Genomic DNA, 13,954 nt, shown 5'->3' on the forward strand with positions numbered 1-13,954 from the left:
GTTCCAGTTTCATTATAGTCATTAGGCATTGTGGTATTTCCAATTCAGAAATAATCAACTCAATATGTATACTGTAAACTGTATACATGCCAATATGTAAACCATATGATGATCATGTTAAACCCTATTCTTTCCATATCAATATGGTGCCAAGTACCAGGAATGGTGGTAGTAATTCCCGCCAGATCTCAGAGAGGAGACACATAGACAGTACTGAGGACAGGAGGAGAGGAAATGAGAGGAGGGGAGGAAAGGGGAGAGGAAGACTTCTTTCTTACCTCTACAATGCTCTTCAGGTCCCTCACATACGCCTGCTCCGTCTCCACTATCTCCAGCGCCACCCTCTCCAAGCGAGACAGCTTGGGCGGGGACGCGGCAGTGGCAGGGCTTACCCCCGCTGGGAGCAGGGAGAGAGGGGTTAGGTCCAGGCTGATGTCGGAGCCATTGCGCTGCGGTGAGGAGGGGTAGGCAGGCACGGCACCGTAGGGCAGCGAGGAGGAGGAGGAAGAGTGTACGTCCTGCAGGGAGGCAGAGGAGGCAGAGGAGCTGAGGCTGGCCGTGCGGTCGCTGTCCGAGCACACCGTGTTGACCGAGGTGCAGCTCCCGCGGCAGGCACTCTCCGACGAGGCCATCCTACCCACAATGCTGCTCAGGGAGGACACGGAGGAGGGGCGCTTGGCAGCTGGGTGAGGGAAGAAGGGAGAAGATGTGGAAAAGGAGGAGAGAAAAGGATGAGACAGTCAATGTCATGTCAACATAAATCAACACAAACTATTCCAACCAACCATCAGCAGAAAGAGGTGCCAGAGCAATTCTTCTCTTGGGGAACAATAAGACAAAAGACTTACAGTACTACAAGACTAATGTGCAGGTTGATTTCTGCCATGAACTTCAGAACAGGCTGACTGAACAGCTTCCTTTGTGTTCCTCTGAACATGACCACAAAGCTGCCATGCAGGAACCAAGGGGTGCCAAAAAACAGTGTAACTACGAGAACAACTCTTTTTTTTCACAGTTTGGTTGCTACAATCGCGCCGTCAATCTTCTTGTTCTGGCAACCTCCTGCACTTTTATGCAAAAACACACAAAGCCAAATCAGGGCAGACAGGAAACAGAGAGACCAAACCCCCCCCCAGCTTTATCCGCCGGTCGGTGGAGTAGATTCACTGAGGTCCCAGTGACTCCCTTTACTGGGACCATCTCAGCATTGTCAGGCAAGGCCAATTAAACACAGGGAACAGAACACTAGACAGAGAACAGTTCTGTCTGAAAGCAAACAATTGGAGAGAAAATAGACTGGTTGTCACGGTAAATGAGCATGAGATAAGCCCGGGCTACAAAAAAAAAGACTTTCACTGTGTTGAGAGTCAAATGTAGAAGTGGTGGTGCTACAATGGCTGCCCTCTCGGGCCAACGGAGAGGGACAATCCATAACTGCCTGTGGCATAATTGTTCAATTCAGACGACTGGTACTTGCCTCGCTAGCTCACTAACCCTTAAACGATGAAAACAACAACTCCTTATTTAGCTACGTAATCTTCATTAGAACCTCTATGGATTGTTCCTCTCTTGTTCAAATGTTACCCATATTCCACCAAGTAATCATGAATCTCTATGAATTGCAATGAACCATGATTGTGCGTCTGTGACCGTGGTGCGCACCCCCCCATCTATCAAAAGCTTCCCTTAACCATTAGCTAGCTGTTGTAGACATTCACTATGGTTTCCTTGCTCGAGGGCATTCACACAAGATTCTAAAGCATTTTGGCCGAATGAATTGTCCCGAATTTGATTTAAGCCAACTCATGAGCTGCTTGAAGGGCAGTGTTTATCTACGTTGGCCTGGTTCCAAGAAAAGCAGTAGAATGACTCCAGTCTTATATGGATGGAAAATATGGACAGCTTCAGTAGAGAAAATAGAGAAAGACAACAGAATATGCCCTCCAGCTAAACATAGATGTGAATGCTTGACTGGTGGTGATCTATTTAGTAAGATGCCGGGTGAGAATCACTGTGCATAAAAAAAATCTTAGCACTTTGGGAAACAGAAAGGTAAATTATGATAAGCTATCCTATTAAAATTAATTGTATTATAAACAAGGATTCAATTACTTTTTAAAATTGTTTTGTTTTTACAATGGGTTAAAATGAGGTCAAGTAGCCCTTATCCCATAAACACATTGGATATTTATGTTAAGACACTTAGTGCAAAAGGGCAGATGCATCGTTAACCAATAATTATATTTTGAAAAATGGATTAATCAGTATAATTGCTCCAAACTCATATTATACTTTCTAATTGCAGACATTTTTCACAACCAATCTGAGGGGGTTTTCCATTTGAGTGGCTGCCCAATTGGGAATTACCTTATTTGAGGCTAACACAGACTATAACCTTGCAGTATGTGTATAGGGATAGAGTTTCCATGGGCATACGCATTGCTATATTTATTGCTTTAGTCAAAGATGATACCTGACCCATTGTCTTTATCCACACCCTGAAGCCGGGGCGGTAGCTGTTGTTTTCCAACACTCCCATTCAGAAAAACTAACACTTTTAGAAAAAAAGGTGCTATTTACAACCTAAAAAAGTTCTGCGGCTATCCCTATAGGAGACCCCTTTGAATAACCCTTGTTGGTTCCGGGTAGAACCCTTTTCTCTAAGATTGTAGCCAATCTGGGCTACTAGCATGAGTAGGATTTTGTTGAGTCAACTAATCATTTTTTATACAGTAATGTCACCGTAATCACATATTTTGGGGGGGAAAACTGGCAATTGAGTCGTAAGAGTATAATGAAATCAACTCAAGAGACCCATGTGGGCTCAAGTGGAACACTTGACGTATCACCAAAGCTGCGCCATGGTAGGCATATACAATTGCAGTATATTGGCCATATACCACAAACCCCCAAGGTGCATTATTGCTATTATAAACTGTTTACCAACGTAATTAGAGCAGTAAAAATACATGTTTTGTCATGCCCGTGGTATACGGTCTGATATACCATGGCTGTCAGCCAATCAGCGTTCAGTGCTGGAACCACACAGTTTATAAACGGCGGTTTATTTGTTGCAGCTGCCATTTCCCTAGTATTTGCTAAGACATTACGTGGCAGCAATGGGTACTTTCTGGCACAGTATATAATAGTTAAACACAGTATTGTTAACTGCCTGCTACAAAATGGTGAACAGTACCATTAATGTCATAAAAACAAGAATGATTTATTAGGTCAGAATTGTGTAATAACAATTGACCATGTAACCAGAAAGTCAAATCAGGTAAATATTACTGTAAAATAAAGCATATGCACACTGGTCAGTGCAGGCCTTGAACAGTCTACTATTTCCATTTATCCAGTAATGCTCCAATGAGGGCTAAGGACAGCCCCACTAACTCAATCACCAGTACTAACAGTCTCCTGCAGTGCCAAAAGGGGCATGCCTTCATCTACTGATGGTTATAACCCATTAGAGACCTACTCCAGCAAACAGCAACACTCACCTACCTGCTAAACAGTGAGCTCAGCCTCTCCCCTGCCCTCCAGAACGCATGAGGTCAGCCTGTTTAATCTACCGGATCCAAACCAACGACTGATTCACCACACTGCTGCTGCTACTGACACACTTGGGCTCAGCTCCCAGACAGTCCCACTCAGGCAAAGTTCTCAGACCACTGACCAGCCAGCTCCACACCCCACACTGAACCCTCTGGCCTGGATCCACCGCCCGCCCCGGTGTTGAACCAAATTCAGTTACGTCAACCACACTCCAACTCAACTATCAGTTACTACAATAGATTGTTTTTTTCCCCCGACAGCACACCACCATCTCACCTCGTTCATCTGGCAATGGCCTGTCTAGAGCACTTTGTGAGTCTGACTGTACAGACTACAGAGACAGGAACTGTCAGAGTGTGTGTGTGTGTGTGTGTGAGTGTGAGTGTGTGTGTGAGTGTGAGTGTGAGTGTGAGAGAGAGAGAGAGAGAGAATATTTTTTAGATTTCCTGTTTTAGTACACGTCAGGGTGCAAGCCACTTATGAAGCAAGGGCAGACAGGAGGTGAGAGAGCTTGGCACAGCTGCTATTTTCTGGTCTTTCTGAAACTGAAAAAAAGCTCTGAACCATGCAGAGAAAACCACAAGGACATGCTGGCCTTTCATGTTGCATTCGCCTTATTTGGTGTTTTAGAATACTGGTTATTTGGGGGAGTTTCAAGTCAGATGTGTGTGTGTGTCAAATACGGGCTTTGAGTGTCACACCCTGATCTGTTTCACCTATACTTGTGCTTGTCTCCACCCCCTTTAGATGTAGCCCATCAGCCCCATTATCCCCTGTGTATTTATACATGTGTTCTCTGTTTGTCTGTTGCCAGTTCGTCTTGCCTCATCAAGTCTACCAGCGTTTTTCCCGTCCTCCTGTTTTCTCTCAAGTCCCTGTTTTCTAGTTTTTTGCCTGCCCTGACCCTGAGCCTGCCTGCCGTTCTGTACCTTTCGGACTCCGCTCTGGATTACCGACCTCTGCCTGCCCTTGACCTGTCGTTTGCCTGCCCCCTGTTTTTGCAATAAACTTTTGTTACTTCGGACTGTCAGCATCTGGGTCTTATCCTGAGGTCTGATATTGGGAAAGAGAAAGTAAACAGATGATCTTCTGCTAACTGACAAAAACAGTACCGACTGTTGTGTGTAGAACGAGGCCTGCACCTGACAACCCACCAGAGGATGTGGTCGGGACCAACAACACACTGTTTTTAGCTGAGAACACGCTTGACATCGGTGCTGTTGCTAGGGGCGACAGGGGGAAAGTGCAAATGAGCTCAATGAGAGACGCGTTAACTGGACTTTGAAGGGTCATTTGCAGATTCCAAAACATCAGCAACAACAAACTAGTAGGGAGTCCGACTAACCACAAACTGGCAAAGTCACACTGACCTAGTGCTCAAAGGGCAACAAAGTAGCTCTCTTTTCCTCTGGCTGAGTCTCTGTGAGATGTGTTTGACATAAAGTACAGTGGGCTGCCTGGTGGGCCTCCACTGGGCTCCGTGAGTACGACGAACAAGCACGCTGTGTTTCTGGGTGTTAATCTAGATGAAACTCACTGGGCATTCTGCAAAACAAACATTCTCACGAGCTAAATACACCTGAGGGACAGGCAGTCAGTGAAAGATAATGCCTTAGACGGTACAAATGAGTTAGGAGACTGTACTAGTAACCTGAAAGAATACATAATATAAGGAGACCCCGCTAAGTGAGTGAAACTATAGCGGACCCCGGAACGACTAAAGGGCTTTCCTGGTTAAATAAAGGGTGAAAAAACAAATCCATAAAAATACCTATAAAAGCAGTGCAACATACTTTTCATTATGCGAAACAGTATTTTCTATGTTGGAATAAATGACCCTGCAATGCAGTACAATAAATCCCATAAATCTGATCTTGTGAACCTTCACAACGCTGAGCCAAAGCTAGGCCACTCTAAGGCCTTCCAACTTCCCTATGTTTACAGAGGACTTTCCAATGAGAAGTGAACACCCTTAAACAATTCACATTGTCTGTGCATTTGCACAACATTTTCAGTCATGATTGACTCTGTTAATATAAGCACTCTCTTTGTTGGGAAAACTTGGGGTGTGGAAGAGGGGCAGACTAAGGCCTAAATATAGTCACGTGCAGTGCCCTCCCATAGTCTCACCACTTCCCTCTTGTCAATTTGACAATTTGGACATGTTGTCATTCCTATGCTAACTGGACACCCTTATCTTGGGCGTGCTCTGTAGCCTATTTTCTTCTGTATAATCTGAATAGAGAGATTTCTTCTCTTTTTACCCCTAAACATTGTAAACATTATACTTTGCGAGGGGCCACGAAACATACAGGAAACAGAACATGCACTCTAATTCTATCCCGTTAACAAGAACTCCAATGTTACACCAGAAATGCACCTTAGTGGCTCTTCATAATGCTAGCTCATTACTGAGCTCTTCCATTATCATTAAAGATGCACTCTCAAACGTTTGTATAGTTTCAGCCAGTAGTTTTGAAAGTGGTGCTCAAGAGCCAAAACGGGTCCCCGTTTTTTAGTGTACGACGTCATCCAATTGTGTACGACGTCATCCAATTGTGTACGACGTCATCCATTTTGTGTGATATGTTTTACGAATCCAATTTGTGCAACTCGTTACAAATGTATTGTGCTTAAGATCCTGGGGTGCATCTTTAACTATATTGTAGCTACAGTGTGAAACTGCTGAGGTAACAATAACCAAACAAGATAAAGACATTGTAAATATGAATTTACAGTAGGTACATTCATTTTTTGCATACATTGACATAGAGTATATTAAAACATCTGAGGTTGAATAGAATACTCTGACGTCACACAACAATAACGTCACAGGTGTGACAGTGTCAGTGTTGACCTCTGACCTTGGTTGCTGGGCTTTCTCTGGCTGCCTCGGCCAGCCCCCTCAGGCATGGTGTGATGGTGTCACAGGAAGTGGAAACCTGTAAAGGACAATCAACCAAAACATCACAACAATGAAAGAAATTTGCCAAATACAGTTGTCATTGTGCAACATAGGACATACGGTAGGGCACACTGTAGGGCATACTGTAGGGCATACTGTAGGGCATACTGTAGGGCACACTGTAGGGCATACTGTAGGGCATACTGTAGGGCACACTGTAGGGCATACTGTAGGGCACACTGTAGGGCATACTGTAGGGCATACACTGTAGGGCACTGTAGGGCATACTGTAGGGCACACTGTAGGGCATACTGTAGGGCACACTGTAGGGCACACTGTAGGGCAGACTGTAGGGCACACTGTAGGGCATACTGTAGGGCACACTGTAGGGCATACTGTACTGTAGGGCACACTGTAGGGCATACTGTAGGGCATACTGTAGGGCACACTGTAGGGCAGGGCATACTGTAGGGCATACTGTAGGGCATACTGTAGGGCACTGTACTGTAGGGCACACTGTAGGGCATACTGTAGGGCATACTGTAGGGCACATACTGTAGGGCAGACTGTGTAGGGCACACTGTAGGGCATACTGTAGGGCACACTGTAGGGCATACTGTAGGGCACACTGTAGGGCATACTGTAGGGCACACTGTAGGGCATACTGTAGGGCACACTGTAGGGCAGACAGCACTGCCATGAAAGTATGGTTATTTCTGCAAAGAAACTTATTTCTATCTATTGCCCACGAGAGTGTGTACCTAAGTCAATCTGAACTGGACCCCCATTTACAGTGGAAATCTGAATTGGACCCAAATTACACAGTCCCTTTGATGGGAATACAACAAAGGCCTCTGCAATGTGCACGAGCAGAGAATTAGGACATGACTTCACTCGGGTTCTATCTTTTAACAGACTTTAGGAATGTATTCTTTCACCATTCACCACTTTCAGGTGGTGGTTTTAAACCACTTTTACACGACACACAGTGGATGTTCTACGGCGATACATTCTCTCTACTGGTTGGGTGTCACTTCTGAGGCCTCTTAAACAAAGACACAGAACAAATACCTGAGAAAGTACCAGAGTTGCAGGAGCTTCTAATTCAAAAGGGCCTTTTCTCAGGCTATGATTCCAATCCAGTGAAGCCCACTCCATTCGGTTTAGACAGAGTGAAGCCAAAAGCAGACTTTAATCAGCACTGAAGTGCCTTCCGCTCCTTTCACTCGGAGACGAAAGCATAGAAAGGGAGAGGAGGGGGGACTTGGAGCCAAAGCAATTAAATGGCTGAAACATGAGAGATGCTGTTTGGGAAATAAGAGGGGAGGAGGGCACACACAGCCGCATGGAAGAATTATTTTATTTCTCCACACACACACACACACACACACACACACACACACACACACACACACACACACACACACACACACACACACACACACACACACACACACACACACACACACACACACACACACACACACACACACACACACACACACACACACACACACACACACACACACACACACATCCCAGAGGAAACAGAACATATGTAATGTTTGGCTGTGAAACAAGAATGTGCTCTTCTCTGGTTCTATAGCAGTGTGTTGAGCATGCGCTTTGGAGGAAGGGGACCAGGGCTGTGGCGCTGGCAGACAGGAAGTCTTTAGGAGTGGCGTTCAAGTTTCACGTTTTAATGTCACGTGTACCACAAGTACGGCGAAATGCCTTTCTTGGAAGCTCTAAACCCAACAATGCAGTGGTCAATATCAAATTAGCACATGAGGTTGAACAAAAACACACAAGAAATGAACATTTGAAATAAGAAGAACACAAGAAAGTAAGAAGCTATGATACAGGGTCAGTTCTAATACCATATTTACAAAGTGAAGGGATACTGGAGGGATGGAGGTAGATATGTATAGGGGTAAGGTGACAGGGATACTGGAGGGATGGAGGTAGATATGTATAGGGGTAAGGTGACAGGGATACTGGAGTGATGGAGGTAGATATGTATAGGGGTAAGGAGACAGGGATACTGGAGTGATGGAGGTAGATATGTATAGGGGTAAGGAGACAGGGATACTGGAGTGATGGAGGTAGATATGTATAGGGGTAAGGTGACAGGGATACTGGAGTGATGGAGGTAGATATGTATAGGGGTAAGGTGACAGGGATACTGGAGTGATGGAGGTAGATATGTATAGGGGTAAGGTGACAGGGATACTGGAGTGATGGAGGTAGATATGTATAGGGGTAAGGTGACAGGGATACTGGAGTGATGGAGGTAGATATGTATAGGGGTAAGGTGACAGGGATACTGGAGTGATGGAGGGGTAGGGATATGTGATGGAGGTAGGTATAGGGGTGACAGGGATACTGGAGTGATGGAGGTAGATATGTATAGGGGTAAGGTGAGGTGACAGGGATACTGGAGTGATGGAGGTAGGGATATGTGATAGGTAGATATGTATAGGGGTAAGGTGACAGGGATACTGGAGTGATGGAGGTAGATATGTATAGGGGTAAGGTGACAGGGATACTGGAGTGATGGAGGTAGATATGTATAGACAGGGGGTCAGGTGACAGGGATACTGGAGTGATGGAGGTAGATATGTATAGGGGTCAGGTGACAGGGATACTGGTGTGATGGAGGTAGATATGTATGTAAGGTGACAGGGATACTGGGGTGGAGGTAGATATGTATAGGGGACAGGTGACAGGGATACTGGAGTGATGGAGGTAGATATGTATAGGGGTAAGGTGACAGGGATACTGGAGTGATGGAGGTAGATATGTATAGGGGTAAGGTGACAGGGATACTGGAGTGATGGAGGTAGATATGTATAGGGGTAAGGTGACAGGGATACTGGAGTGATGGAGGTAGATATGTATAGGGGTAAGGTGACAGGGATACTGGAGTGATGGAGGTAGATATGTATAGGGGTAAGGAGACAGGGATACTGGAGTGATGGAGGTAGATATGTATAGGCGTAAGGAGACAGGGATACTGGAGGGATGGAGGTAGATATGTATAGGGGTAAGGTGACAGGTATACTGGAGTGACAGGCAGATATGTATAGGGGTAAGGTGACAGGGATACTGGAGTGATGGAGGTAGATATGTATAGGGGTAAGGTGACAGGGATACTGGAGTGACAGGCAGATATGTATAGGGGTAAGGTGACTAGGCATCAGGATGTATGATAAACAGTAGCAGCAGCATAAATCAAGATTGTATGTGGCGAGTGTGTGTGAGTGTGAGTGTGTGTTTTATTTTGTATTTTATTTCACCTTTATTTAACCAGGTAAGCTGGTTGAGAATAAGTTCTCATTTACAACTGCGAACTGGCCAAGATAAAGGAAAGCAGTGCGACACAAACAACAACACAGAGGTACACATGGAATAAACAAGCGTACAGTCAATAACACAATAGAAGAAAAAAAAAGTCTATATACAGTGTGTGCAAATGGCGTGAGGAGGTAAGGCAATAAATAGGCCATAGTAGCAAAGTAATTACAATTTAGCAGATTAACACTGGAGTGATAGATGAGCAGATGATGAGGTGCAAGTAGTGATACTGGTGTGCAAAATAGCAGAAAAGTAAATAAAAACAATATGGGGATGAGGTAGGTATTGGGTGGGCTATTTACAGATGGACTATGTACAGCTGCAGCGATCGATTAGCTGCTCAGATAGCTGATGTTTAAAGTTAATGAGGGAAATATAAGTCTCCAGCTTCAGCGATTTTTGCAATTCGTTCCAGGCACTGGCAGCAGAGAACTGTAAGGAAAGGCGGCCAAAGGAGGTGTTGGCTTTGGGGATGGCCGGTGAGATATACCTGCCGGAGCGCGTGCTACGGGTGGGTGTTGTTATCGTGACCAGTGAGCTGAGATAAGGGGGAGCTTTACCCAGCATAGACTTATAGATGACCTGGAGCCAGTGGGTCTGGCGACGAATATGTAGCGAGGGCCAGCCGACTAGAGCATACAGGTCGCAGTGGTGGGTGGTATAAGGGGCTTTGGTAACAAAACGGCTGGCACTGTGATAGACTGCATCCAGTTTGCTGAGTAGAGTATTGGAAGTGTGTGTGTGTGTAGAGTCCATATAAATGCGTGTGCATGTTATGTGTGTGTTTGAGTGTCAGTGTCCGTGAGTGCATAGAGACAGTGCAAAAAAATAAATAAATGCAAGGGTCAACTCAGATAGTCTGTGTAAACATTTTGTTCTCTATTTAGCAGTATATTGGCTTAGGGATAGAAGCTGTTCAGTGTCAGACTTGATGCACCGGTAATGATTGCCGTGCGGAAGCAGAGAGTCTATGGCTTGGGTGGGTGGGTGGAGTCTTTGACGATTTTTCCGGGCCTTCCTTTCACACCACCTGATATAGAGGTACTGGATGGTAGGGAGCCCGTCCTCAGTGATGTGCTGGGCTGTCCGCTCCATCTACTGTAGCGCCATGCAATCGAGGGCAGTGCTGTTGCCATACCAAGAGGCGATGCAGCTAGTCAAGATGCTCTCAATGGTACAGCTGTAGAACTTATTGAGGATTTGAGCGTCCATGCCAAACTTTTTCAACCTCCTTAGGGCTGTGCACGTGTGTGTGGACCATTTTAAGTCCTTTGTGATTTAGACCCTGAGGAACTTGAAGCTCTTAACCCGCTCCCCTACAGCCCTGTCAATGTGGATGGGGGCGTGCTCGCCCCCGCGTTTTCCTGTAGTCCACGATCAGCTCCTTGGTCTTACTGACATTGAGGGAGAGTTTGTTGTCCCGGCACCACACTGCCAGGTCACTGACCTCCTCCCTGTAGGCTGTCTCATCATCACTGGTGATCAGACCTACCACCGTCATGTTGTCAGAAAACTTGAACAGAGAGTACAGGAGGGGACTAAGCACACCAGTGGAGACTCCTCAGAAGAGGAAGGGGAGGACCATCCTCCTCAGTGGATTTCATAAAAATGTCAATTGTATAACATTTAAAAAGTTATAATTTTAGATACAACTATACTAAATATAACCACGTCACCAAATAACTGATTTAAACACACTATTTGTGTTTTATTTTGATTTATTTTGGATTTATTTCACCTTTATTTAACCAGGTAGGCTAGTTGAGAACAAGTTCTCATTTACAACTGCGACCATGCCAAGATAAAGCAAAGCAGTTCGACACATACAACAACAGTTACACATGGAATAAACAAACATACAGTCAATAATACAGTAGAAAAAGTCCATACACAGTGTGTGCAAATGAGGTAAAATAAGGCAAGGCAATAAATAGGCCATGGTGGCGAAGTAATTACAATATACCAATTAAACTGGAGTGATTGATGTGCAGAAGATGAATGTACAAGTAGCGATACTGGGGTGCAAAGGAGCAAGATAAATAAATAAATACAGTAAGGGGATGAGGTAGTTGGATGGGCTATTTACAGATGGGCTATGTACAGGTGCAGTGATCTGTGAGCTGCTCTGACAGCTGGTGCTTAATGCTAGTGAGGGAGATATGAGTCTCCAGGTTCAGTGATTTTTGCAGTTCGTTCCAGTCATTGGCAGCAGAGAACTCGAAGGAAAGGTGACCAAAGGAGGAATTGGCTTTTGGGGTGACCAGAGAGATATACCTGCTGGAGCGTGTGCTATGGGGTGGGAGCTGCTATGGTGACCAGTGAGCTGAGTTAAGGCGGGGCTTTACCTAGCAAAGACTTGTAGATGACCTAGAGCCAGTGGGTTTGGCGACGAGTGCGAAGCGAGGGCCAGCCAACAAGAGTGTACAGGTTGCAGTGGTGGGTAGTATATGGGGCTTTGGTGACAAAATGGATGGCACTGTGATAGACTGCAATGTTTGGCAGCATGAGTGAAGGATGCTTTGTTGCGAAATAGGAAGCCGATTCTAGATTTAATTTTGGATTGGAGATGCTTAATGTGAGTCTGGAAAGAGAGTTTACAGTCTAACCAGACACCTAGGTATTTGTAGTTGTCCACATATTCTAAGTCAGAACCGTCCAGAGTAGTGAGGATCCGGAGGACAGCTAGCTTCCGTCCTTCTCTGGGTAAATTGACTTCAGTGCAAAGCCTAGGAGGTTCATGGTTCTCAGCCCCTTCCGTAGGTTTACACAACAATTATGACAACTTCCGGAGGACGTCCTTCAACATATCAGAGCTCTTGCAGCCTGAACTGACATGTTGTCCACCCAATTAAAGGATCAGAGAACGAATATAGTACTGAAAGCATAACCTACAGCTAGCTAGCACTGCATTGTATAAAATGTGGTGAGTAGTTCACTCAAATAGAGAGAAAGACAATAGTTGATCAGTTTTGAAGAAATTTATTTATTCCAAAATAAAGGAGAAGTAAGAGAGAAAGAGAGAGAGAGAGATTGTCATGTTTTTTCACTTACTTAGCTAGCAAATGCAGCTAGCTAGTTTAGCCTAATGAAACACCCTGCTCAAACAGAGGGATGCTATGCTAGCTAGCTGGCTATGACTTTCCAACACAACACACAACATTGGAGCTTTTGGTACTCATTTATTGCCACCGTAACTGCTTACTGACTGTATACTAACGTTACTGCATGATTGTAGCAGGTTTACTAATGTTTTAGTTATATTAGCTGTGCTGACTATGATGTTACTTTAGCTAATATGGTGACAACGATGTAGGCTGTGTGTAGCGGTTATGATATGGTTTGGCTTGGAAAGGTTTTTTCGCCTGGTCACATACAGCTGATGTGTTGTGCATTGAAGACCACAAGCGAAGGGAAGAGAAGGAACACAACGTGGCTGTTATGAGGGTGAACTGTGTTTACATGTGATCAGGGGGTAAACATACCTGCATTTTGGATGAGAGTCATCCAATGAAAAATAAATTGTCCTCCCTCATCTTAAAGGGCACTGACCACCACTGAAGCATACATCCCCGTGGGGCCCCCATGCAGAGGGTCAGCGTGGCGGAGGTGATGTTGCCTACCCTCACTACCTGGGGTCACCCCGTCAGGAAGTCCAGGATCCAGTTGCAGAGAGAGGTGTTCACTCTCAGGGTCCTAAGCTTGGTGACGAGCTTGGAGGGAACAATGGCGTTAAACGCTGAGCTAGAGTTGATGTGTGCCATAAACAGCCTTTCAAAGCACTTCATGATTGCAGATGTGAGCACAGGGCATTAGTCACTGTGGCTTGAAGCTTTAGAGTTGTTGGGAACAGGAATGATGGAAGTCATCCTAAAATATCTGGGGATTACAGACTGGGACAATGGAAGGTTCAGAGCTTCGTGTTACAGTCGATGTGAGGTGTTTGTTTATGTCCGTGAGACAGGGCCCTCGCTTCCTCGGCACCTGCCCCGACCCTCACTTTCTCCACCGCCAAAGCATCATTGAGGAAGTATGGCGAGTGGCAGCGATTAGGGTAGTCCAAGTCCAGTATCGGAGGGAAATGTTTTTGACACCGAAATTTGACATTTCTGTTTGAACTCTTCCAACTTGCTTGTT

The 13,954-nt window shown here is 45.2% G+C and overlaps 1 protein-coding gene across 6 annotated transcripts in view; it reads right to left on the minus strand.

The window, feature by feature from the left end:
- LOC112266065 overlaps positions 1–13,954 on the minus strand; it is a 73,187-nt gene that overhangs the window by 30,659 nt on the left and 28,574 nt on the right. For 3 of the 6 annotated variants that reach the window (XM_042295928.1, XM_042295930.1, XM_042295929.1), the window contains exons 2-3: positions 6,423–6,500; positions 279–682 (exon numbers count right to left, since the gene is read on the minus strand). In XM_042295928.1, coding sequence (XP_042151862.1) covers positions 279–682; positions 6,423–6,471 — 453 coding nt within the window. In that variant the 5' untranslated portion in view covers positions 6,472–6,500. The other 3 variants (XM_042295932.1, XM_042295931.1, XM_042295933.1) reach the window with 3 other exon arrangements.

This window comes from Oncorhynchus tshawytscha, linkage group LG13, assembly GCF_018296145.1.
Source record: "Oncorhynchus tshawytscha isolate Ot180627B linkage group LG13, Otsh_v2.0, whole genome shotgun sequence".
Taxonomy (NCBI): Eukaryota; Metazoa; Chordata; class Actinopteri; order Salmoniformes; family Salmonidae; genus Oncorhynchus; species Oncorhynchus tshawytscha.